A 26,069-nucleotide genomic window follows, 5' to 3' on the forward strand; every position below is an offset into this window, starting at 1 on the left:
CACTTCGTGTATATACTTTATTCTAGTATTCTACAGACATATTACATATTCTATCCATATACTGTCCATAATGTCTATACATATTGTTGTATATTCTATTCTTCTACTTTTTACATTTGTGTGTATTGTTAGATATTAATGCACTGTTGGAGCTAGGAACACAAGCATTTCACGACACCCGCGATAACATCTGCTAAACACGTTTATGTGACCAATAACATCTGATTAGATTTTAGATTTATTTACTACTACATTGTACAGTCAGAAGCATCAAGCATAGAATCAAGTCAATTCCTGACAACTGCATATCCCGGGAATAAATTCTGTCTCATTCCAGTCAGCCCCTTCTGTTCTACCTCTCTCTCCCCCTCCAGAGGTGTACATGGTGCCATCAGTGGTAAAGGAAGCATCAGGTCTGTTCACCATCACCAGCACCCTGATGATGCAGCCCCAGAAGGCTGACAAGGACAGCGTATACCACTGCACCGTGGAGTACAGCATGCCCAACGACATGATCAAACAGATCGACTCTGACACCTTCTCCCTCACCCTCAACTGTGAGTGTCTGTCTGTCTGTCTGTATCTGTCTCCTCACTCTCTCTCATTCTTTCTCCCTCCTACTCTCTTTTTCTGTCTGTCTGTCTGTCTGTCTGTCTGTCTGTCTGTCTGTCTGTCTGTCTGTCTGTCTGTCTGTCTGTCTGTCTGTCTGTCTGTCTGTCTGTCCGTCCGTCCGTCCGTCCGTTCCGTCCGTCCGTCCGTCCGTCCGTCCGTCCGTCCGTCCGTCTGTCTGTCTGTCTGTATCTGTCTCCTACTCTCTCTTTTTCTGTCTCTCTGTTTGTCCGCCCTACTCTTTGTTTTTCTCTCTGTGCTCTCTGTCCATCATCCTATTATTGTTGTCAGAAACTGCAGTCCTGAGACCAGCCTGTCATTCATCACCCTTTTGAACTCCCTCCCTCCCTCCCTCCCTCCCTCCCTCCCTCCCTCCCTCCCTCCCTCCCTCCCTCCCTCCCTCCCTCCCTCCCTCCCTCCCTCCCTCCCTCCCTCCCTCCCTCCCTCCCTCCCTCCCTCCCTCCCTCCCTCCCTTTCTTTCTTTCTTTCTTTCTTTCTCTCTCTCACTCTCTCTCTCTCTCTCTCTCTCTCTCTCTCTCTCTCTTTCTCTCTCTCTCTCTCCCTCTCTCCCTCTCTCCCTCTCTCCCTCCCTCTTATCCAGATCCCTCTGAGACAGCGACCTTTGTCCTGGTGAACACTGAGCCAATCAGAGAGGGTGACGAGGTGAAGATGATGTGTGAGACAGACGGAAACCCTCAGCCTGAGATTGAGTTCTTTAAGGATGTAAGGACCAGCACACATGTACTGCATTTCAGACTATACAGCAGTGCAGCTATACACAAACCCTACAGTACTGCCATAGTACAACCTGTTCATCTCTTAAATCATTGAATAATCTCTCTCTCTCTTTCAATCCCCCCCTCTCTCCACCCCTGTCTCGCTCCCTCTTTCTTGCTCTCTCTCATGCTCAGGGGATAAACATTAAGGAAGGAGTAGCAGGGGGACTTTTGACTCTGAAGTCCGTCAAGCGTTCGGATGCTGGGGTGTACAAGTGTATGGCCACCGACTTTGATAACCTGGATGCTGATCTTAATGGAGAAGTCACCCTCTCTGTCCACTGTGAGTATCCATCCATCCTCCGGTCTCCCCTGAGGTGGTACGCTTTTGATCCCAGAACATAATCCATTTTAATGCATTTTCTCTCTCTTCACCATCCTCTTTCTCTCTCCCTCCTCCCCCTCTTTCTTTGTATCCCTCTTTTCTCTGCCTCTCAGACATTGACCCAATGAGTGTGAGGCCTGCTGGTCCATTGTCGACAATGACGGGAGACATGGTGGAGCTACAGTGTAAGACCAAGGCCTCAGACTCACACACCGTCCAGTGGAAGAAGGCAAGTCCAGTCCACCTCTCCCTGCTTCCTCCCTGTGTTACTACCAGTCCACCTCTCCCTGCTTCCTCCCTGTTTTACTACCAGTCCACCTCTCACTGTGTTACTACCAGTCCACCTCTCTCTACTTCCTCCCTGTGTTACTACCAGTCCACCTCTCACTGTGTTACTACCAGTCCACCTCTCTCTACTTCCTCCCTGTGTTACTACCAGTCCACCTCTCCCTGCTTCCTCCCTGTGTTACTACCAGTCCACCTCTCTCTACTTCCTCCCTGTGTTACTACCAGTCCACCTCTCCCTGCTTCCTCCCTGTTTTACTACCAGTCCACCTCTCCCTGCTTCCTCCCTGTGTTACTACCAGTCCACCTCTCCCTGTGTTACTACCAGTCCACCTCTCCCTGCTTCCTCCCTGTGTTACTACCAGTCCACCTCTCCCTGTGTTACTACCAGTCCACCTCTCCCTGCTTCCTCCCTGTTTTATTACCAGTCCACCTCTCCCTGCTTCCTCCCTGTTTTACTACCAGTCCACCTCTCCCTGCTTCCTCCCTGTGTTACTACCAGTCCACCTCTCCCTGCTTCCTCCCTGTGTTACTACCAGTCCACCTCTCCCTGCTTCCTCCCTGTGTTACTACCAGTCCACCTCTCCCTGCTTCCTTCCTGTGTTACTACCAGTCCCACTCTCCCTGCTTCCTCCCTGTGTTACTACCAGTCCACCTCTCCCTGCTTCCTTCCTGTGTTACTACCAGTCCACCTCCTGTGTTACTACCAGTCCACCTCTCTCTACTTCCTCCCTGTGTTACTACCAGTCCACCTCTCCCTGCTTTCTCCCTGTGTTACTACCAGTCCACCTCTCCCTGCTTCCTCCCTGTGTTACTACCAGTCCACCTCTCCCTGTGTTACTACCAGTCCACCTCTCCCTGCTTCCTTCCTGTTTTACTACCAGTCCACCTCTCCCTGCTTCCTCTCTGTTTTACTACCAGTCCACCTCTCCCTGCTTCCTCCCTTTTTTACTACCAGTCCACCTCTCCCTGCTTCCTCCCTGTTTTACTACCAGTCCACCTCTCCCTGCTTCCTCCCTGTGTTACTACCAGTCCACCTCTCCCTGCTTCCTCCCTGTTTTACTACCAGTCCACCTCTCCCTGCTTCCTCCCTGTTTTACTACCAGTCCACCTCTCCCTGCTGCCTCCCTGTGTTACTACCAGTCCACCTCTCCCTGCTTCCTCCCTGTGTTACTACCAGTCCACCTCTCCCTGCTTCCTCCCTGTGTTACTACCAGTCCACCTCTCCCTGCTTCCTCCCTGTTTTATTACCAGTCCACCTCTCCCTGCTTCCTCCCTGTTTTACTACCAGTCCACCTCTCCCTGCTTCCTCCCTGTTTTATTACCAGTCCACCTCTCCCTGCTTCCTCCCTGTTTTACTACCAGTCCACCTCTCCCTGCTTCCTCCCTGTGTTACTACCAGTCCACCTCTCCCTGCTTCCTCCCTGTGTTACTACCAGTCCACCTCTCTCTACTTCCTCCCTGTGTTACTACCAGTCCACCTCTCTCTACTTCCTCCCTGTGTTACTACCAGTCCACCTCTCTCTACTTCCTCCCTGTGTTACTACCAGTCCACCTCTCCCTACTTCCTCCATGTGTTACTACCAGTCCACCTCTCTCTACTTCCTCCCTGTGCTACTACCAGTCCACCTCTCCCTGTGTTACTACCAGTCCACCTCTCTCTACTTCCTCCCTGTGTTACTACCAGTCCACCTCTCCCTGCTTCCTCCCTGTGTTACTACCAGTCCACCTCTCCCTGTGTTACTACCAGTCCACCTCTCCCTGCTTCCTCCCTGTGTTACTACCAGTCCACCTCTCCCTGTGTTACTACCAGTCCACCTCTCCCTGCTTCCTCCCTGTTTTACTACCAGTCCACCTCTCCCTGCTTCCTCTCTGTTTTACTACCAGTCCACCTCTCCCTGCTTCCTCCCTTTTTTACTACCAGTCCACCTCTCCCTGCTTCCTCCCTGTTTTACTACCAGTCCACCTCTCCCTGCTTCCTCCCTGTGTTACTACCAGTCCACCTCTCCCTGCTTCCTCCCTGTTTACTACCAGTCCACCTCTCCCTGCTTCCTCCCTGTTTTACTACCAGTCCACCTCTCCCTGCTTCCTCCCTGTGTTACTACCAGTCCACCTCTCCCTGCTTCCTCCCTGTGTTACTACCAGTCCACCTCTCCCTGCTTCCTCCCTGTGTTACTACCAGTCCACCTCTCCCTGCTTCCTTCCTGTGTTACTACCAGTCCCACTCTCCCTGCTTCCTCCCTGTGTTACTACCAGTCCACCTCTCCCTGCTTCCTTCCTGTGTTACTACCAGTCCACCTCTCCCTGTGTTTACTACCAGTCCACCTCTCTCTACTTCCTCCCTGTGTTACTACCAGTCCACCTCTCCCTGCTTCCTCCCTGTGTTACTACCAGTCAACCTCTCCCTGCTTCCTCCCTGTGTTACTACCAGTCCACCTCTCCCTGCTTCCTCCCTGTTTTACTACCAGTCCACCTCTCCTGCTTCCTCCCTGTGTTACTACCAGTCCACCTCTCCCTGTGTTACTACCAGTCCACCTCTCTCTGCTTCCTCCCTGTGTTACTACCAGTCCACCCTCTCTCTACTTACTCCCTGTGTTACTACCAGTCCACCTCTCTCTGCTTCCTCCCTGTGTTACTACCAGTCCACCTCTTTCTACTTTCCTCCCTGTGTTACTACCAATCCACCTCTCCCTGCTTCCTCCCTGTGTTACTACCAGTCCACCTCTCCTGCTTCCTTCCTGTGTTACTACCAGTCCATCTCTCCCTGCTTCCTCCCTGTGTTACTACCAGTCCACCTCTCCCTGCTTCCTCCCTTTTTACTACCAGTCCACCTCTCACTGTGTTACTACCAGTCCACCTCTCTCTACTTCCTCCCTGTGTTACTACCAGTCCATCTCTCCCTGCTTCCTCCCTGTGTTACTACCAGTCCACCTCTCTCTACTTCCTCCCTGTGTTACTACCAGTCCACCTCTCCTGCTTCCTCCCTGTGTTACTACCAGTCCACCTCTTCCTGCTTCCTCCCTGTGTTACTACCAGTCCACCTCTCCCTGCTTCCTCCCTGTGTTACTACCAGTCCACCTCTCCCTGCTTCCTCCCTGTGTTACTACCAGTCCACCTCTCCCTGCTTCCTCCCTGTGTTACTACCAGTCCACCTCTCCCTGCTTCCTTCCTGTGTTACTACCAGTCCATCTCTCCCTGCTTCCTCCCTGTGTTACTACCAGTCCACCTCTCCCTGCTTCCTCCCTGTTTTACTACCAGTCCACCTCTCACTGTGTTACTACCAGTCCACCTCTCTCTACTTCCTCCCTGTGTTACTACCAGTCCACCTCTCCCCGCTTCCTCCCTGTGTTACTACCAGTCCACCTCTCCCTGTGTTACTACCAGTCCACCTCTCCCTGCTTCCTCCCTGTGTTACTACCAGTCCACCTCTCCCTGTGTTACTACCAGTCCACCTCTCCCTGCTTCCTCCCTGTTTTACTACCAGTCCACCTCTCCCTGCTTCCTCTCTGTTTTACTACCAGTCCACCTCTCCCTGCTTCCTCCCTTTTTTACTACCAGTCCACCTCTCCCTGCTTCCTCCCTGTTTTACTACCAGGTCCACCTCTCCCTGCTTCCTCCCTGTGTTACTACCAGTCCACTCTCCCTGCTTCCTCCCTGTTTTACTACCAGTCCACCTCTCCCTGCTTCCTCCCTGTTTTACTACCAGTCCACCTCTCCCTGCTTCCTCCCTGTGTTACTACCAGTCCACCTCTCCCTGCTTCCTCCCGTGTTTACTACCAGTCCACCTCTCCCTGCTTCCTCCCTGTGTTACTACCAGTCCACCCTCTCCCTGCTTCCTTCCTTGTTACTACCAGTCCCACTCTCCCTGCTTCCTCCCTGTGTTACTACCAGTCCACCTCTCCCTGCTTTCCTTCCTGTGTTACTACCAGTCCACCTCTCCCTGTGTTACTACCGTCCACCTCTCTCTACTTCCTCCTGTGTTACTACCAGTCCACCTCTCCCTGCTTCCTCCCTGTGTACTACCAGTCAACCTCTCCCTGCTTCCTCCCTGTGTTACTACCAGTCCACCTCTCCCTGCTTCCTCCCTGTTTTACTACCAGTCCACCTCTCCCTGCTTCCTCCCTGTGTTACTACCAGTCCACCTCTCCCTGTGTTACTACCAGTCCACCTCTCTTCTGCTTCCTCCCTGTGTTACTACCAGTCCACCTCTCTCTACTTACTCCCTGTGTTACTACCAGTCCACCTCTCTCTGCTTCCTCCCTGTGTTTACTACCAGTCCACCTCTTTCTACTTCCTCCCTGTGTTACTACCAGTCCACCTCTCCCTGCTTCCTCCCTGTGTTACTACCAGTCCACCCTCTCCCTGCTTCCTTCCTGTGTTACTACCAGTCCATCTCTCCCTGCTTCCTCCCTGTGTTACTACCAGTCCACCTCTCCTGCTTCCTCCCTGTTTTACTACCAGTCCACCTCTCACTGTGTTACTACCAGTCCACCTCTCTCTACTCCTCCCTGTGTTACTACCAGTCCATCTCTCCCTGCTTCCTCCCTGTGTTACTACCAGTCCACCTCTCTCTACTTCCTCCCTGTGTTACTACCAGTCCACCTCTCCCTGCTTACTCCCTGTGTTACTACCAGTCCACCTCTTCCTGCTTCCTCCCTGTGTTACTACCAGTCCACCTCTCCCTGCTTCCTCCCTGTGTTACTACCAGTCCACCTCTCCCTGCTTCCTCCCTGTGTTACTACCAGTCCACCTCTCCCTGCTTCCCTCCCTGTGTTACTACCAGTCCACCTCTCCCTGCTTCCTTCCTGTGTTACTACCAGTCCATCTCTCCCTGCTTCCTCCCTGTGTTACTACCAGTCCACCTCTCCCTGCTTCCTCCCTGTTTTACTACCAGTCCACCTCTCACTGTGTTACTACCAGTCCACCTCTCCCTGCTTCCTCCCTGTGTTACTACCAGTCCAGCTCTCCCTGTGTTACTACCAGTCCACCTCTCCCTGCTTCCTCCCTGTGTTACTACCAGTCCACCTCTCCCTTGTTACTACCAGTCCACCTCTCCTGCTTCCCTCCCTGGTTTACGACCAGTCCACCTCTCCCTGCTTCCTCTCTGTTTTACTACCAGTCCACCTCTCCCTGCTTCCTCCCTTTTTACTACCAGTCCACCTCTCCCTGCTTCCTCCCTGTTTTACTACCAGTCCACCTCTCCCTGCTTCCTCCCTGTTGTTACTACCAGTCCACCTCTCCCTGCTTCCTCCCTGTTTTACTACCAGTCCACCTCTCCCTGCTTCCTCCCTGTTTTACTACCAGTCCACCTCTCCCTGCTGCCTCCCTGTGTTACTACCAGTCCACCTCTCCCTGCTTCCTCCCTGTGTTACTACCAGTCCACCTCTCCCTGCTTCTCCTGTGTTACTACCAGTCCACCCTCTTCCCTGCATTCCTCCTCCCTGTTTTATTACCAGTCCACCTCTCCTGCTTCCTCCTGTTTTACTACCAGTTCCACCTCTCCCTGCTTCCTCCCTGTGTTACTACCAGTCCACCTCTCCCTGCTTCCTTCCTGTGTACTACCAGTCCATCTCTCCCTGCTTCCTCCCTGTGTTACTACCAGTCCACCTCTCCCTGCTTCCTCCCTGTTTTAACTACCAGTCCACCTCTCACTGTGTTACTACCAGTCCACCTCTCTCTACTTCCTCCCTGTGTTACTACCAGTCCACCTCTCCCTGCTTCCTCCCTGTGTTACTACCAGTCCACCTCTCTCTACTTCCTCCCTGTGTTACTACCAGTCCACCTCTCCCTGCTTCCTCCCTGTGTTACTACCAGTCCACCTCTTCCTGCTTCCTCCCTGTGTTACTACCAGTCCACCTCTCCCTGCTTCCTCCCTGTGTTACTACCAGTCCACCTCTCCCTGCTTCCTCCCTGTGTTACTACCAGTCCACCTCTCCCTGCTTCCTCCCTGTGTTACTACCAGTCCACCTCTCCCTGCTTCCTTCCTGTGTTACTACCAGTCCATCTCTCCCTGCTTCCTCCCTGTGTTACTACCAGTCCACCTCTCCCTGCTTCCTCCCTGTTTTACTACCAGTCCACCTCTCACTGTGTTACTACCAGTCCACCTCTCCCTGCTTCCTCCCTGTGTTACTACCAGTCCAGCTCTCCCTGTGTTACTACCAGTCCACCTCTCCCTGCTTCCTCCCTGTGTTACTACCAGTCCACCTCTCCCTGTGTTACTACCAGTCCACCTCTCCCTGCTTCCTCCCTGTTTTACTACCAGTCCACCTCTCCCTGCTTCCTCTCTGTTTACTACCAGTCCACCTCTCCTGCTTCCTCCCTTTTTACTACCAGTCCACCTCTCCCTGCTTCCTCCCTGTTTTACTACCAGTCCACCTCTCCCTGCTTCCTCCCTGTGTTACTACCAGTCCACCTCTCCCTGCTTCCTCCCTGTTTTACTACCAGTCCACCTCTCCCTGCTTCCTCCCTGTTTTACTACCAGTCCACCTCTCCCTGCTTCCTCCCTGTGTTACTACCAGTCCACCTCTCCCTGCTTCCTCCCTGTGTTACTACCAGTCCACCTCTCCCTGCTTCCTCCCTGTGTTACTACCAGTCCACCTCTCCCTGCTTCCTCCCTGTTTTATTACCAGTCCACCTCTCCCTGCTTCCTCCCTGTTTTACTACCAGTCCACCTCTCCCTGCTTCCTCCCTGTTTTACTACCAGTCCACCTCTCCCTGCTTCCTCCCTGTTTTACTACCAGTCCACCTCTCCCTGCTTCCTCCCTGTGTTACTACCAGTCCACCTCTCCCTGCTTCCTCCCTGTGTTACTACCAGTCCACCTCTCTCTACTTCCTCCCTGTGTTACTACCAGTCCACCTCTCTCTACTTCCTCCCTGTGTTACTACCAGTCCACCTCTCTCTACTTCCTCCCTGTGTTACTACCAGTCCACCTCTCCCTACTTCCTCCCTGTGTTACTACCAGTCCACCTCTCTCTACTTCCTCCCTGTGCTACTACCAGTCCACCTCTCCCTGCTTCCTCCCTGTGTTACTACCAGTCCACCTCTCTCTACTTCCTCCCTGTGTTACTACCAGTCCACCTCTCCCTGCTTCCTCCCTGTGTTACTACCAGTCCACCTCTCCCTGTGTTACTACCAGTCCACCTCTCCCTGCTTCCTCCCTGTGTTACTACCAGTCCACCTCTCCCTGTGTTACTACCAGTCCACCTCTCCCTGCTTCCTCCCTGTTTTACTACCAGTCCACCTCTCCCTGCTTCCTCTCTGTTTTACTACCAGTCCACCTCTCCCTGCTTCCTCCCTTTTTACTACCAGTCCACCTCTCCCTGCTTCCTCCCTGTTTTACTACCAGTCCACCTCTCCCTGCTTCCTCCCTGTGTTACTACCAGTCCACCTCTCCCTGCTTCCTCCCTGTTTTACTACCAGTCCACCTCTCCCTGCTTCCTCCCTGTTTTACTACCAGTCCACCTCTCCCTGCTTCCTCCCTGTGTTACTACCAGTCCACCTCTCCCTGCTTCCTCCCTGTGTTACTACCAGTCCACCTCTCCCTGCTTCCTCCCTGTGTTACTACCAGTCCACCTCTCCCTGCTTCCTTCCTGTGTTACTACCAGTCCCACTCTCCCTGCTTCCTCCCTGTGTTACTACCAGTCCACCTCTTTCTACTTCCTCCCTGTGTTACTACCAGTCCACCTCTCCCTGCTTCCTCCCTGTGTTACTACCAGTCCACCTCTCCCTGCTTCCTCCCTGTGTTACTACCAGTCCACCTCTCCCTGCTTCCTTCCTGTGTTACTACCAGTCCCACTCTCCCTGCTTCCTCCCTGTGTTACTACCAGTCCACCTCTCCCTGCTTCCTTCCTGTGTTACTACCAGTCCACCTCTCCCTGTGTTACTACCAGTCCACCTCTCTCTGCTTCCTCCCTGTGTTACTACCAGTCCACCTCTCCCTGCTTCCTCCCTGTGTTACTACCAGTCCACCTCTCCCTGCTTCCTCCCTGTGTTACTACCAGTCCACCTCTCCCTGCTTCCTCCCTGTTTTACTACCAGTCCACCTCTCCCTGCTTCCTCCCTGTGTTACTACCAGTCCACCTCTCCCTGTGTTACTACCAGTCCACCACTCTCTGCTTCCTCCCTGTGTTACTACCAGTCCACCTCTCTCTACTTCCTCCCTGTGTTACTACCAGTCCACCTCTCCCTGCTTCCTCCCTGTGTTACTACCAGTCCACCTCTCCCTACTTCCTCCCTGTGTTACTACCAGTCCACCTCTCCCTGCTTCCTCCCTGTGTTACTACCAGTCCACCTCTCCCTGCTTCCTCCCTGTGTTACTACCAGTCCACCTCTCCCTGCTTCCTCCCTGTGTTACTACCAGTCCACCTCTCCCTGCTTCCTCCCTGTTTTACTACCAGTCCACCTCTCCCTGTGTTACTACCAGTCCACCTCTCTCTACTTCCTCCCTGTGTTACTACCAGTCCACCTCTCCCTGCTTCCTCCCTGTGTTACTACCAGTCCACCTCTCTCTACTTCCTCCCTGTGTTACTACCAGTCCACCTCTCCCTGCTTCCTCCCTGTGTTACTACCAGTCCACCTCTCCCTGTGTTACTACCAGTCCACCTCTCTCTGCTTCCTCCCTGTGTTACTACCAGTCCACCTCTCTCTGCTTCCTCCCTGTGTTACTACCAGTCCACCTCTCTCTACTTCCTCCCTGTGTTACTACCAGTCCACCTCTCCCTGCTTCCTCCCTGTGTTACTACCAGTCCACCTCTTCCTGCTTCCTCCCTGTGTTACTACCAGTCCACCTCTCCCTGCTTCCTCCCTGTGTTACTACCAGTCCACCTCTCCCTGCTTCCTCCCTGTGTTACTACCAGTCCACCTCTCCCTGCTTCCTCCCTGTGTTACTACCAGTCCACCTCTCCCTGCTTCCTTCCTGTGTTACTACCAGTCCACCTCTCCCTGCTTCCTCCCTGTGTTACTACCAGTCCACCTCTCCCTGCTTCCTCCCTGTTTTACTACCAGTCCACCTCTCACTGTGTTACTACCAGTCCACCTCTCCCTGCTTCCTCCCTGTGTTACTACCAGTCCACCTCTCCCTGTGTTACTACCAGTCCACCTCTCCTGCTTCCTCCCTGTGTTACTACCAGTCCACCTCTCCCTGTGTTACTACCAGTCCACCTCTCCCTGCTTCCTCCCTGTTTACTACCAGTCCACCTCTCCCTGCTTCCTCTCTGTTTTACTACCAGTCCACCTCTCCCTGCTTCCTCCCTTTTTACTACCAGTCCACCTCTCCCTGCTTCCTCCCTGTTTTACTACCAGTCCACCTCTCCCTGCTTCCTCCCTGTGTTACTACCAGTCCACCTCTCCCTGCTTCCTCCCTGTTTTACTACCAGTCCACCTCTCCCTGCTTCCTCCCTGTTTACTACCAGTCCACCTCTCCTGCTTCCTCCCTGTGTTACTACCAGTCCACCTCTCCCTGCTTCCTCCCTGTGTTACTACCAGTCCACCTCTCCCTGCTTCCTCCCTGTGTTACTACCAGTCCACCTCTCCCTGCTTCCTCCCTGTTTTATACCAGTCCACCTCTCCCTGCTTCCTCCCTGTTTACTACCAGTCCACCTCTCCCTGCTTCCTCCCTGTTTTACTACCAGTCCACCTCTCCCTGCTTCCTCCCTGTTTTACTACCAGTCCACCTCTCCCTGCTTCCTCCCTGTGTTACTACCAGTCCACCTCTCCCTGCTTCCTCCCTGTGTTACTACCAGTCCACCTCTCCCTACTTCCTCCCTGTGTTACTACCAGTCCACCTCTCTCTGCTTCCTCCCTGTGTTACTACCAGTCCACCTCTCTCTACTTCCTCCCTGTGTTACTACCAGTCCACCTCTCCCTGCTTCCTCCCTGTGTTACTACCAGTCCACCTCTCTCTACTTCCTCCCTGTGTTACTACCAGTCCACCTCTCCCTGCTTCCCTGTGTTACTACCAGTCCACCTCTCTACTTCCTCCCTGTGTTACTACCAGTCCACCTCTCCCTGCTTCCTCCCTGTGTTACTACCAGTCCACCTCTCCCTGTGTTACTACCAGTCCACCTCTCCCTGCTTCCTCCCTGTGTTACTACCAGTCCACCTCTCCCTGTGTTACTACCAGTCCACCTCTCCCTGCTTCCTCCCTGTTTTACTACCAGTCCACCTCTCCCTGCTTCCTCTCTGTTTACTACCAGTCCACCTCTCCCTGCTTCCTCCCTTTTGTACTACCAGTCCACCTCTCCCTGCTTCCTCCCTGTTTTACTACCAGTCCACCTCTCCCTGCTTCCTCCCTGTGTTACTACCAGTCCACCTCTCCCTGCTTCCTCCCTTTTTACTACCAGTCCACCTCTCCCTGCTTCCTCCCTGTTTTACTACCAGTCCACCTCTCCCTGCTTCCTCCCTGTGTTACTACCAGTCCACCTCTCCCTGCTTCCTCCCTGTGTTACTACCAGTCCACCTCTCCCTGCTTCCTCCCTGTGTTACTACCAGTCCACCTCTCCCTGCTTCCTCCTGTGTTACTACCAGTCCCACTCTCCCTGCTTCCTCCCTGTGTTACTACCAGTCCACCTCTCCCTGCTTCCTCCCTGTGTTACTACCAGTCCACCTCTCCCTGCTTCCTCCCTGTGTTACTACCAGTCCACCTCTCCCTGCTTCCTCCCTGTGTTACTACCAGTCCACCTCTCCCTGCTTCCTCCCTGTGTTACTACCAGTCCACTCTCCCTGCTTCCTCCCTGTGTTACTACCAGTCCACCTCTCCCTGCTTCCTTCCTGTGTTACTACCAGTCCACCTCTCCCTGTGTTACTACCAGTCCACCTCTCTCTGCTTCCTCCCTGTGTTACTACCAGTCCACCTCTCCCTGCTTCCTCCCTGTGTTACTACCAGTCCACCTCTCCCTGCTTCCTCCCTGTGTTACTACCAGTCCACCTCTCCCTGCTTCCTCCCTGTTTACTACCAGTCCACCTCTCCCTGCTTCCTCCCTGTGTTACTACCAGTCCACCTCTCCCTGTGTTACTACCAGTCCACCTCTCCCTGCTTCCTCCCTGTGTTACTACCAGTCCACCTCTCCCTGTGTTACTACCAGTCCACCTCTCTCTTCCTCCCTGTGTTACTACCAGTCCACCTCTCCCTGCTTCCTCCCTGTGTTACTACCAGTCCACCTCTCTGCTTCCTCCCTGTGTTACTACCAGTCCACCTCTCCCTGCTTCCTCCCTGTGTTACTACCAGTCCACCTCTCCCTGCTTCCTCCCTGTGTTACTACCAGTCCACCTCTCCCTGCTTCCTCCCTGTGTTACTACCAGTCCCACTCTCCCTGCTTCCTCCCTGTGTTACTACCAGTCCACCTCTCCCTGCTTCCTTCCTGTGTTACTACCAGTCCACCTCTCCCTGTGTTACTACCAGTCCACCTCTCTCTGCTTCCTCCCTGTGTTACTACCAGTCCACCTCTCCCTGCTTCCTCCCTGTGTTACTACCAGTCCACCTCTCCCTGCTTCCTCCCTGTGTTACTACCAGTCCACCTCTCCCTGCTTCCTCCCTGTTTTACTACCAGTCCACCTCTCCCTGCTTCCTCCCTGTGTTACTACCAGTCCACCTCTCCCTGTGTTACTACCAGTCCACCTCTCTCTGCTTCCTCCCTGTGTTACTACCAGTCCACCTCTCCTGCTTCCTCCCTGTGTTACTACCAGTCCACCTCTCCCTGCTTCCTCCCTGTGTTACTACCAGTCCACCTCTCCCTGCTTCCTCCCTGTGTTACTACCAGTCCACCTCTCCCTGCTTCCTTCCTGTGTTACTACCAGTCCACCTCTCCCTGCTTCCTCCCTGTGTTACTACCAGTCCACCTCTCCCTGCTTCCTCCCTGTTTTACTACCAGTCCACCTCTCCCTGTGTTACTACCAGTCCACCTCTCTCTCTTCCTCCCTGTGTTACTACCAGTCCACCTCTCCCTGCTTCCTCCCTGTGTTACTACCAGTCCACCTCTCTCTGCTTCCTCCCTGTGTTACTACCAGTCCACCTCTCCCTGCTTCCTCCCTGTGTTACTACCAGTCCACCTCTCCTGCTTCCTCCCTGTGTTACTACCAGTCCACCTCTCCCTGCTTCCTCCCTGTGTTACTACCAGTCCACCTCTCCCTGCTTCCTCCCTGTGTTACTACCAGTCCACCTCTCCCTGCTTCCTCCCTGTGTTACTACCAGTCCACCTCTCCCTGCTTCCTTCCTGTGTTACTACCAGTCCAGCTCTCCCTGCTTCCTCACTGTGTTACTACCAGTCCACCTCTCCCTGCTTCCTCCCTGTTTACTACCAGTCCACCTCTCCCTGCTTCCTCCCTGTTTACTACCAGTCCACCTCTCCCTGCTTCCTCCCTGTTTTACTACCAGTCCACCTCTCCCTGCTTCCTCCCTGTTTTACTACCAGTCCACCTCTCCCTGCTTCCTCCCTGTTTTACTACCAGTCCACCTCTCCCTGCTTCCTCCCTGTGTTACTACCAGTCCACCTCTCCCTGCTTCCTCCCTGTGTTACTACCAGTCCACCTCTCTCTGCTTCCTCCCTGTGTTACTACCAGTCCACCTCTCTCTACTTCCTCCCTGTGTTACTACCAGTCCACCTCTCTCTACTTCCTCCCTGTGTTACTACCAGTCCACCTCTCCCTACTTCCTCCCTGTGTTACTACCAGTCCACCTCTCTCTGCTTCCTCCCTGTGTTACTACCAGTCCACCTCTCCCTGCTTCCTCCCTGTGTTACTACCAGTCCACCTCTCTCTACTTCCTCCCTGTGTTACTACCAGTCCACCTCTCCCTGCTTCCTCCCTGTGTTACTACCAGTCCACCTCTCCCTGTGTTACTACCAGTCCACCTCTCCCTGCTTCCTCCCTGTGTTACTACCAGTCCACCTCTCCCTGTGTTACTACCAGTCCACCTCTCCCTGCTTCCTCCCTGTTTTACTACCAGTCCACCTCTCCCTGCTTCCTCTCTGTTTTACTACCAGTCCACCTCTCCCTGCTTCCTCCCTTTTTTACTACCAGTCCACCTCTCCCTGCTTCCTCCCTGTTTTACTACCAGTCCACCTCTCCCTGCTTCCTCCCTGTGTTACTACCAGTCCACCTCTCCCTGCTTCCTCCCTGTTTACTACCAGTCCACCTCTCCCTGCTTCCTCCCTGTTTTACTACCAGTCCACCTCTCCCTGCTCCTCCCTGTGTTACTACCAGTCCACCTCTCCCTGCTTCCTCCCTGTGTTACTACCAGTCCACCTCTCTCTACTTCCTCCCTGTGTTACTACCAGTCCACCTCTCCCTGCTTCCTCCTGTGTTACTACCAGTCCACCTCTCCCTGTGTTACTACCAGTCCACCTCTCCCTGCTTCCTCCCTGTGTTACTACCAGTCCACCTCTCCCTGTGTTACTACCAGTCCACCTCTCCCTGCTTCCTCCCTGTTTTACTACCAGTCCACCTCTCCCTGCTTCCTCTCTGTTTTACTACCAGTCCACCTCTCCCTGCTTCCTCCCTTTTTACTACCAGTCCACCTCTCCCTGCTTCCTCCCTGTTTTACTACCAGTCCACCTCTCCCTGCTTCCTCCCTGTGTTACTACCAGTCCACCTCTCCCTGCTTCCTCCCTGTTTTACTACCAGTCCACCTCTCCCTGCTTCCTCCCTGTTTTACTACCAGTCCACCTCTCCCTGCTTCCTCCCTGTGTTACTACCAGTCCACCTCTCCCTGCTTCCTCCCTGTGTTACTACCAGTCCACCTCTCCCTGCTTCCTCCCTGTGTTACTACCAGTCCACCTCTCCCTGCTTCCTCCTGTGTTACTACCAGTCCCACTCTCCCTGCTTCCTCCCTGTGTTACTACCAGTCCACCTCTCCCTGCTTCCTCCTGTGTTACTACCAGTCCACCTCTCCTGCTTCCTCCCTGTTTTACTACCAGTCCACCTCTCCCTGCTTCCTCCCTTTTTTACTACCAGTCCACCTCTCCCTGCTTCCTCCCTGTTTTACTACCAGTCCACCTCTCCCTGCTTCCTCCCTGTGTTACTACCAGTCCACCTCTCCCTGCTTCCTCCCTGTTTTACTACCAGTCCACCTCTCCCTGCTTCCTCCCTGTTTTACTACCAGTCCACCTCTCCCTGCTCCTCCCTGTGTTACTACCAGTCCACCTCTCCCTGCTTCCTCCCTGTGTTACTACCAGTCCACCTCTCCTGCTTCCTCCCTGTGTTACTACCAGTCCACCTCTCCCTGCTTCCTCCCTGTGTTACTACCAGTCCCACTCTCCTGCTTCCTCCCTGTGTTACTACCAGTCCACCTCTCCCTGCTTCCTCCCTGTGTTACTACCAGTCCACCTCTCCCTTTGTTACTACCAGTCCACCTCTCTCTACTTCCTCCCTGTGTTACTACCAGTCCACCTCTCCCTGCTTCCTCCCTGTGTTACTACCAGTCCACCTCTCCCTGCTTCCTCCCTGTGTTACTACCAGTCCACCTCTCCCTGCTTCCTCCCTGTTTTACTACCAGTCCACCTCTCCCTGCTTCCTCCCTGTGTTACTACCAGTCCACCTCTCCCTGTGTTACTACCAGTCCACCTCTCTCTGCTTCCTCCCTGTGTTACTACCAGTCCACCTCTCTGCTTCCTCCCTGTGTTACTACCAGTCCACCTCTCTCTGCTTCCTCCCTGTGTTACTACCAGTCCACCTCTCTCTGCTTCCTCCCTGTGTTACTACCAGTCCACCTCTCCCTGCTTCCTCCCTGTGTTACTACCAGTCCACCTCTTCCTGCTTCCTCCTGTGTTACTACCAGTCCACCTCTCCCTGCTTCCTTCCTGTGTTACTACCAGTCCACCTCTCCCTGCTTCCTCCCTGTGTACTACCAGTCCACCTCTCCCTGCTTCCTCCCTGTGTTACTACCAGTCCACCTCTCCCTGCTTCCTTCCTGTGTTACTACCAGTCCATCTCTCCCTGCTTCCTCCCTGTGTTACTACCAGTCCACCTCTCCCTGCTTCCTCCCTGTTTTACTACCAGTCCACCTCTCCCTGCTTCCTCCCTGTTTTACTACCAGTCCACCTCTCCCTGCTTCCTCCCTGTTTTACTACCAGTCCACCTCTCCCTGCTTCCTCCCTGTTTTACTACCAGTCCACCTCTCCCTGCTTCCTCCTGTGTTACTACCAGTCCACCTCTTCCTGCTTCCTCCCTGTGTTACTACCAGTCCACCTCTCCCTGCTTCCTCCCTGTGTTACTACCAGTCCACCTCTCCCTGCTTCCTCCCTGTGTTACTACCAGTCCACCTCTCCCTGCTTCCTCCCTGTGTTACTACCAGTCCACCTCTCCCTGCTTCCTTCCTGTGTTACTACCAGTCCACCTCTCCCTGCTTCCTCCCTGTGTTACTACCAGTCCACCTCTCCCTGCTTCCTCCCTGTTTTACTACCAGTCCACCTCTCCCTGCTTCCTCCCTGTTTTACTACCAGTCCACCTCTCCCTGCTTCCTCCCTGTTTTACTACCAGTCCACCTCTCCCTGCTTCCTCCCTGTTTATACCAGTCCACCTCTCCCTGCTTCCTCCCTGTTTACTACCAGTCCACCTCTCCCTGCTTCCTCCCTGTGTTACTACCAGTCCACCTCTCCCTGCTTCCTCCCTGTGTTACTACCAGTCCACCTCTCTCTGCTTCCTCCCTGTGTTACTACCAGTCCACCTCTCTCTACTCCTCCCTGTGTTACTACCAGTCCACCTCTCTGCTTCCTCCCTGTGTTACTACCAGTCCACCTCTCCCTACTTCCTCCCTGTGTTACTACCAGTCCACCTCTCTCTGCTTCCTCCCTGTGTTACTACCAGTCCACCTCTCCCTGCTTCCTCCTGTGTTACTACCAGTCCACCTCTCTCTACTTCCTCCCTGTGTTACTACCAGTCCACCTCTCCCTGCTTCCTCCCTGTGTTACTACCAGTCCACCTCTCCCTGTGTTACTACCAGTCCACCTCTCCCTGCTTCCTCCCTGTGTTACTACCAGTCCACCTCTCCCTGTGTTACTACCAGTCCACCTCTCCCTGCTTCCTCCCTGTTTTACTACCAGTCCACCTCTCCCTGCTTCCTCTCTGTTTTACTACCAGTCCACCTCTCCCTGCTTCCTCCCTTTTTACTACCAGTCCACCTCTCCCTGCTTCCTCCCTGTTTTACTACCAGTCCACCTCTCCCTGCTTCCTCCCTGTGTTACTACCAGTCCACCTCTCCCTGCTTCCTCCCTGTTTTACTACCAGTCCACCTCTCCCTGCTTCCTCCCTGTTTTACTACCAGTCCACCTCTCCCTGCTTCCTCCCTGTGTTACTACCAGTCCACCTCTCCCTGCTTCCTCCCTGTGTTACTACCAGTCCACCTCTCCCTGCTTCCTCCCTGTGTTACTACCAGTCCACCTCTCCCTGCTTCCTCCCTGTGTTACTACCAGTCCACCTCTCCCTGTGTTACTACCAGTCCACCTCTCCCTGCTTCCTCCCTGTGTTACTACCAGTCCACCTCTCCCTGTGTTACTACCAGTCCACCTCTCCCTGCTTCCTCCCTGTTTTACTACCAGTCCACCTCTCCCTGCTTCCTCTCTGTTTTACTACCAGTCCACCTCTCCCTGCTTCCTCCCTTTTTTACTACCAGTCCACCTCTCCCTGCTTCCTCCTGTTTTACTACCAGTCCACCTCTCCCTGCTTCCTCCCTGTGTTACTACCAGTCCACCCTCTCCTGCTTCCTCCCTGTTTTACTACCAGTCCACCTCTCCCTGCTTCCTCCCTGTTTTACTACCAGTCCACCTCTCCCTGCTTCCTCCCTGTGTTACTACCAGTCCACCTCTCCCTGCTTCCTCCCTGTGTTACTACCAGTCCACCTCTCCCTGCTTCCTCCCTGTGTTACTACCAGTCCACCTCTCCCTGCTTCCTTCCTGGTTTACTACCAGTCCCACTCTCCCTGCTTCCTCCCTGTGTTACTACCAGTCCACCTCTCCCTGCTTCCTTCCTGTGTTACTACCAGTCCACCTCTCCCTGTGTTACTACCAGTCCACTCTCTCTACTTCCTCCCTGTGTTACTACCAGTCCACCTCTCCCTGCTTCCTCCCTGTGTTACTACCAGTCCACCTCTCCCTGCTTCCTCCTGTGTTACTACCAGTCCACCTCTCCCTGCTTCCTCCCTGTTTACTACCAGTCCACCTCTCCCTGCTTCCTCCCTGTGTTACTACCAGTCCACCTCTCCCTGTGTTACTACCAGTCCACCTCTCCCTGCTTCCTCCCTGTGTTACTACCAGTCCACCTCTCTCTACTTCCTCCCTGTGTTACTACCAGTCCACCTCTCTCTGCCTCCTCCCTGTGTTACTACCAGTCCACCTCTCCCTACTTCCTCCCTGTGTTACTACCAGTCCACCTCTCCTGCTTCCTCCCTGTGTTACTACCAGTCCACCTCTTCCTGCTTCCTCCCTGTGTTACTACCAGTCCACCTCTCCCTGCTTCCTCCCTGTTACTACCAGTCCACCTCTCCCTGCTTCCTCCCTGTGTTACTACCAGTCCACCTCTCCCTGCTTCCTCCCTGTGTTACTACCAGTCCACCTCTCCCTGCTTCCTCCCTGTGTTACTACCAGTTCATCTCTCCCTGCTTCCTCCCTGTGTTACTACCAGTCCACCTCTCCCTGCTTCCTCCCTGTTTTACTACCAGTCCACCTCTCCCTGCTTCCTCCCTGTTTTATTACCAGTCCACCTCTCCCTGCTTCTCCCTGTTTACTACCAGTCCACCTCTCCCTGCTTCCTCCCTGTTTTACTACCAGTCCACCTCTCCCTGCTTCCTCCCTGTTTTACTACCAGTCCACCTCTCCCTTCCTCCCTGTGTTACTACCAGTCCACCTCTCCTGCTTCCTCCCTGTGTTACTACCAGTCCACCTCTCCCTGCTTCCTCCCTGTGTTACTACCAGTCCACCTCTCCTGCTTCCTCCCTGTTTACTACCAGTCCACCTCTCTCTACTTCCTCCCTGTGTTATACCAGTCCACCTCTCCCTACTTCCTCCCTGTGTACTACCAGTCCACCTCTCTCTACTTCCTCCCTGTTGTTACTACCAGTCCACCTCTCCCTGCTTCCCTGTGTTACTACCAGTCCACCTCTCCCTACTTCCTCCTGTGTTACTACCAGTCCACCTCTCTCTACTTCCTCCCTGTTCTACTACCAGTCCACCTCTCCCTGCTTCCTCCCTGTGTTACTACCAGTCCACCTCTCTCTACTTCCTCCCTGTGTTACTACCAGTCCACCTCTCCCTGCTCCTCCCTGTGTTTTACTACCAGTCCACCTCTCCCTGTGTTACTACCAGTCACTCTCCCTGCTTCCTCTGTGTTACTACCAGTCCACCCCTCCCTGTGTACTACCAGTCCACCTCTCCCTGCTTCCTCCTGTTTTACTACCAGTCCACCTCTCCCTGCTCCTTCTGTTTTACTTACCAGTCCACCTCTCCCTGCTTCCTCCTTTTTTACTACCAGTCCACCTCTCCCTGCTTCCTCCCTGTTTTACTACCAGTCCACTCTCCCTGCTCCTCCCTGTGTTACTACCAGTCCACCTCCCTGCTTCCTCCTGTTTTACTACCAGTCCACCTCTCCCTGCTCCTCCCTGTTTTTACTACCAGTCCACCTCTCCCTGCTTCCTCCCTGTGTTACTACCAGTCCACCTCTCCCTGCTTCCTCCCTGTGTACTACCAGTCCACCCTCCCTGCTTCCTCCCTGTGTTTAATACCAGTCCACCTCTCCCTGCTTCCTCCCTGTGTTTATACCAGTCCCACTCTCCCTGCTTCCTCCCTGGTTACTACCAGTCCACCTCTCCCTGCTTCCTTCCTGTGTTACTACCAGTCCACCTCTCCTGCTTCCTCCCTGTGTTACTACCAGTCCACTTCTCCCTGCTTCCTCCCTGTGTTACTACCAGTCCACCTCTCCCTGTGTACTACCAGTCCACCTCTCCGCTTCCTCCCTGTGTTACTACAGTCCACCTCTCCCTGCTTCCTCCCTGTGTTACTACCAGTCCACCTCTCCCTGTGTTACTACCAGTCCACTCTCTCTGCTTCCTCCCTGTGTTACTACCAGTCCACCTCTCTCTACTCCTCCCTGTGTTACTACCAGTCCACCTCTCCCTGCTTCCTCCTGTTTACTACCAGTCCACTCTTTCTACCTTCCTCCTGTGTTACTACCAGTCCACCTCTCCCTGCTTCCTCCCTGTGTACTACCAGTCCACCTCTCCCTGCTTCCTCCCTGTGTTACTACCAGTCCACCTCTCCCTGCTTCCTCCCTGTGTTACTACCAGTCCACCTCTCCCTGTGTTACTACCAGTCCACCTCTCCCGCTCCTCCTGTTTTACTACCAGTCCACCTCTCCCTGCTTCCTCCTGTTTTACTACCAGTCCACCTCTCCCTGCTTCCTCTGTTTTACTACCAGTCCACCTCTCCCTGCTCTTCTCCCTGTGTTACTACCAGTCCACCTCTCCCTGCTTCCTCCGTGTTACTACCAGTCACCTCTCCCTGCTTCCTCCCTGTTTTACTACCAGTCCACCTCTCCTGCTTCCTCCCTGTGTTACTACCAGTCCACCTCCCTGCCTTCCTCCCTGTGTTACTACCAGTCCACCTCTCCCTGCTTCCTCCTGTGTTACTACCAGTCCACCTCTCCCTGCTTCCTTCTGTTGTTACTACCAGTCCCCACTCTCCTGCTTCCTCCCTGTGTTACTACCAGTCCACCTCTCCCTGCTTCCTTCCTGTGTTACTACCAGTCCACCTCTCCCTGTGTTACTACCAGGCACCTCTCCCTGCTTCCTCCCTGTGTTACTACAGTCCACCTCTCCCTGCTTCCTCCTGTGACTACCAGTCCACCTCTCCCTGCTTCCTCCTGTGTTACTACCAGTCCACCTCTCCCTGCTTCCTCCTGTTTTACTACCAGTCCACCTCTCCCTGCTTCCTCCCTGTTTACTACCAGTCCACCTCTCCCGTGTTACTACCAGTCCACCTCTCTCTGCTTCCTCCCTGTGTACTACCAGTCCACCTCTCTATGCTTCCCCCGTGTTACTACCAGTCCACCTCTCTCTGCTTCCTCCTGTGTGTACTACCAGTCCACCTCTTTCACTTCCTCCCTGTGTTACTACCAGTCCACCCTCCCTGCTTCCTCCCTGTGTTACTACCAGTCCACCTCTCCCTGCTTCCTCCCTGTGTTACTACCAGTCCACCTCTCCTGCTTCCTCCCTGTGTTACTACCAGTCCACCTCTCCCTGCTTCTCCCTGTGTTACTACCAGTCCACCTCTCCCTGCTTCCTCCCTGTGTTACTACCAGTCCACCTCTCCTGTGCTTCCTTCCTGTGTGTTACTACCAGTCCACCTCTCCATGTGTTACTACCAGTCACCTCTCTCTTGCTTCCTCCTGTGTATACCAGTCCACCTCTCCTGCTTCCTCCCTGTGTTACTACCAGTCCACCTCTCCCTGCTTCCTCCCTGGTTACTACCAGTCCACCTCTCCCTGCTTCCTCCCGTTTTACTACCAGTCCACCTCTCCCTGCTTCCTCCCTGTGTTACTACCAGTCACCTCTCCCTGTGTTACTACCAGTCCACCTCTCCCTGATTCCTCCCTGTTTACTACCAGTCCACCTCTCCCTGCTTCCTCCTGTTTTACTACCAGTCCACCTCTCCCTGCTTCCTCCCTGTGTTACTACCAGTCCACCTCCCTGCTTCCTCCCTGTTTTACTACCAGTCCACCTCTCCTGCTTCCTCCCTGTTACTACCAGTCCACCTCTCCCTGCTTCCTCCCTGTGTTACTACCAGTCCACCTCTCCCTGCTTCCTCCCTGTGTTACTACCAGTCCACCTCTCCCTGCTTCCTCCCTGTGTTACTACCAGTCCACCTCTCCTGCTTCCCCCTGTTTACTACCAGTCCACCTCTCCCTGCTTCCTCTGTGTTACTACCAGTCCACCTCTCCCTGCTTCCTCCCTGTTTTACTACCAGTCACCACCTCTCCCTGCTTCCTCCCTGTTTTACTACCAGTCCACCTCTCCTGCTTCCTCCCTGTGTTACTACCAGTCCACCTCTCCCTGCTTCCTCCTGTTTTACTACCAGTCCACCTCTCCCTGCTTCCTCCCTGTTTACTACCAGTCCACCTCTCCTGCTTCCTCCCTGTGTTACTACCAGTCCACCTCTCCTGCTTCCTCCTGTTTACTACCAGTCCACCTCTCCCTGTTCCTCCTGTTTACTACCAGTCCACCTCTCCCTGCTTCCTCCCTGTGTTACTACCAGTCCACCTCTCCCTGCTTCCTCCCTGTGTTACTACCAGTCCACTCTCCCTGCTTCCTCCCTGTGTTACTACCAGTCCACCTCTCCCTGCTTCCTCCCTGTGTACTACCAGTCCACCTCTCCTGCTTCCTCCTGTTTACTACCAGTCCACCTCTCCTGCTCCTCCCTGTGTTACTACCAGTCCACCTCTCCCTGCTTCCTCCTGTGTTACTACCAGTCCACCTCTCCTGCTTCCTCCCTGTGTACTACCAGTCCACCTCTCCCTGCTTCCTCCCTGTGTTACTACCAGTCCACCTCTCCCTGCTTCCTTCCTGTGTTACTACCAGTCCCACTCTCCCTGCTTCCTCCTGTGTTACTACCAGTCCACCTCTCCTGCCCTTCCTGTGTACTACCAGTCCACCTCTCCCTGTGTTACTACCAGTCCACCTCTCCCTGCTTCCTCCCTGTGTTACTACCAGTCCACCTCTCCTGCTTCCTCCCTGTTTTACTACCAGTCCACCTCTCCCTGCTTCCTCCTGTTTTACTACCAGTCCACCTCTCCTGCTTCCTCCTGTTTACTACCAGTCCACCTCTCCCTGCTTCCTCCCTGTGTTACTACCAGTCCACCTCTCCCTGCTTCCTCCCTGTTTTACTACCAGTCCACTCTCCTCCTGCTTCCTCCCTGTGTTACTACCAGTCCACCTCTCCCTGCTTCCTCCCTGTGTTACTACCAGTCCACCTCTCCCTGCTTCCTCCCTGTTTTACTACCAGTCCACCTCTCCCTGCTTCCTCCCTGTGTTACTACCAGTCCACCTCTCCCTGCTTCCTCCTGTGTTACTACCAGTCCACCTCTCCCTGCTTCCTCCCTGTGTTACTACCAGTCCACCCTCCCTGCTTCCTCCCTGTGTTACTACCAGTCCACCTCTCCTGCTTCCTCCTGTGTTACTACCAGTCCACCTCTCCCTGCTTCCTCCCTGTGTTACTACCAGTCCACCTCTCCCTGCTTCCTCCTGTGTTACTACCAGTCCACCTCTCCTGCTTCCTCCCTGTGTTACTACCAGTCCACCTCTCCCTGCTTCCTCCCTGTGTTACTACCAGTCCACTCTCCTGTGTTACTACCAGTCCACCTCTCCCTGCTTCCTCCCTGTGTTACTACCAGTCCACCTCTCCCTGCTTCCTCCCTGTGTTACTACCAGTCACCTCTCCCTGCTTCCTCCCTGTTTTACTACCAGTCCACCTCTCCCTGCTTCCTCCTGTTTTACTACCAGTCCACCTCTCCCTGCTTCCTCCCTGTGTTACTACCAGTCCACCTCTCCCTGCTTCCTCTGTGTTACTACCAGTCCACCTCTCCCTGCTTCCTCCCTGTGTACTACCAGTCCACCTCTCCCTGCTTCCTCCCTGTGTTACCCAGTCCACACTCTCCCTGCTTCCTCCTGTGTTACTACCAGTCCACCCTCTCTGCTTCCTCCCTGTGTTACTACCAGTCCACCTCTCCCTGCTTCCTCCCTGTGTACTACCAGTCCACCTCTCCCTGCTTCCTCCCTGTGTTACTACCAGTCCACCTCTCTCTTCCTCCCTGTGTTACTACCAGTCCACCTCTCCCTGCTTCCTCCCTGTGTTACTACCAGTCCACCTCTCCCTGTGTTACTACCAGTCCACCTCTCCTGCTTCCTCCCTGTGTTACTACCAGTCCACCTCTCCCTGTGTTACTACCAGTCCACCTCTCCCTGCTTCCTCCCTGTGTTACTACCAGTCCACCTCTCCCTGCTTCCTCCTGTGTACTACCAGTCCACCTCTCCCTGCTTCCTCCTGTGTTACTACCAGTCCACCTCTCCTGCTTCCTCCCTGTTTACTACCAGTCCACCTCTCCTGCTTCCTCCCTGTGTTACTACCAGTCCACCTCTCCCTGTGGTTACTACCAGTCCACTCTCCCTGCTTCCTCCCTGTGTTACTACCAGTCCACCTCTCCCTGCTTCCTCCCTGTGTTTACTACCAGTCCACCTCTCCCTGCTTCTCCCTGTGTTACTACCAGTCCACTCTCCCTGCTTCCTCCCTGTTTACTACCAGTCCACCTCTCCCTGCTTCCTCCCTGTTTACTACCAGTCCACCTCTCCCTGCTTCCTCCCTGTTTTACTACCAGTCCACCTCCCGCTTCCTCCCTGTGTTACTACCAGTCCACCTCTCCCTGCTTCCTCCCTGTGTTACTACCAGTCCACCTCTCCTGCTTCCTCCCTGTTTTACTACCAGTCCACCTCTCCCTGCTTCCTCCCTGTGTTACTACCAGTCCACCTCTCCCTGCTTCCTCCCTGTTTTACTACCAGTCCACCTCTCCCTGCTTCCTCCTGTGTTACTACCAGTCCACCTCCCTGCTTCCTCCTGTGTTACTACCAGTCCACCTCTCCCTGCTTCCTCCCTGTGTACTACCAGTCCACCTCTCCTGCTTCCTCCCTGTTTACTACCAGTCCACCTCTCCTGCTTCTTCCTGTGTTACTACCAGTCCACCTCTCCCTGCTTCCTCCCTGTGTTACTACCAGTCCACCTCTCCCTGCTTCCTCCTGTGTTACTACCAGTCCACCTCTCCCTGCTTCCTCCCTGTTTTACTACCAGTCCACTCCCTGCTTCCTCCCTTGTTACTACCAGTCCACCTCTCCTGCTTCCTCCCTGTGTTACTACCAGTCCACTCTCCCTGCTTCTCCCTGTGTTACTACCAGTCCACCTCTCCTGCTTCCTCCCTGTTTACTACCAGTCCACCTCTCCCTGCTTCCTCCCTGTGTTACTACCAGTCCACCTCTCCCTGCTTCCTCCCTGTGTTACTACCAGTCCACCTCTCCCTGCTTCCTCCCTGTTTACTACCAGTCCACCTC

General features: G+C 54.3%; 1 protein-coding gene across 3 annotated transcripts in view; it reads left to right on the forward strand.

The window, feature by feature from the left end:
* LOC109901650 (basal cell adhesion molecule) overlaps positions 1–26,069 on the forward strand; it is a 129,822-nt gene that overhangs the window by 78,095 nt on the left and 25,658 nt on the right. For all 3 annotated transcript variants that reach the window (XM_031787094.1, XM_031787095.1, XM_031787096.1), the window contains exons 6-9: positions 375–557; positions 1,211–1,332; positions 1,521–1,668; positions 1,824–1,939. In XM_031787094.1, coding sequence (XP_031642954.1) covers positions 375–557; positions 1,211–1,332; positions 1,521–1,668; positions 1,824–1,939 — 569 coding nt within the window. The remainder of the gene's footprint in view (positions 1–374; positions 558–1,210; positions 1,333–1,520; positions 1,669–1,823; positions 1,940–26,069) is intronic.

This window comes from Oncorhynchus kisutch, linkage group LG13 (genome assembly GCF_002021735.2).
Source record: "Oncorhynchus kisutch isolate 150728-3 linkage group LG13, Okis_V2, whole genome shotgun sequence".
NCBI classification, from domain to species: domain Eukaryota; kingdom Metazoa; phylum Chordata; class Actinopteri; order Salmoniformes; family Salmonidae; genus Oncorhynchus; species Oncorhynchus kisutch.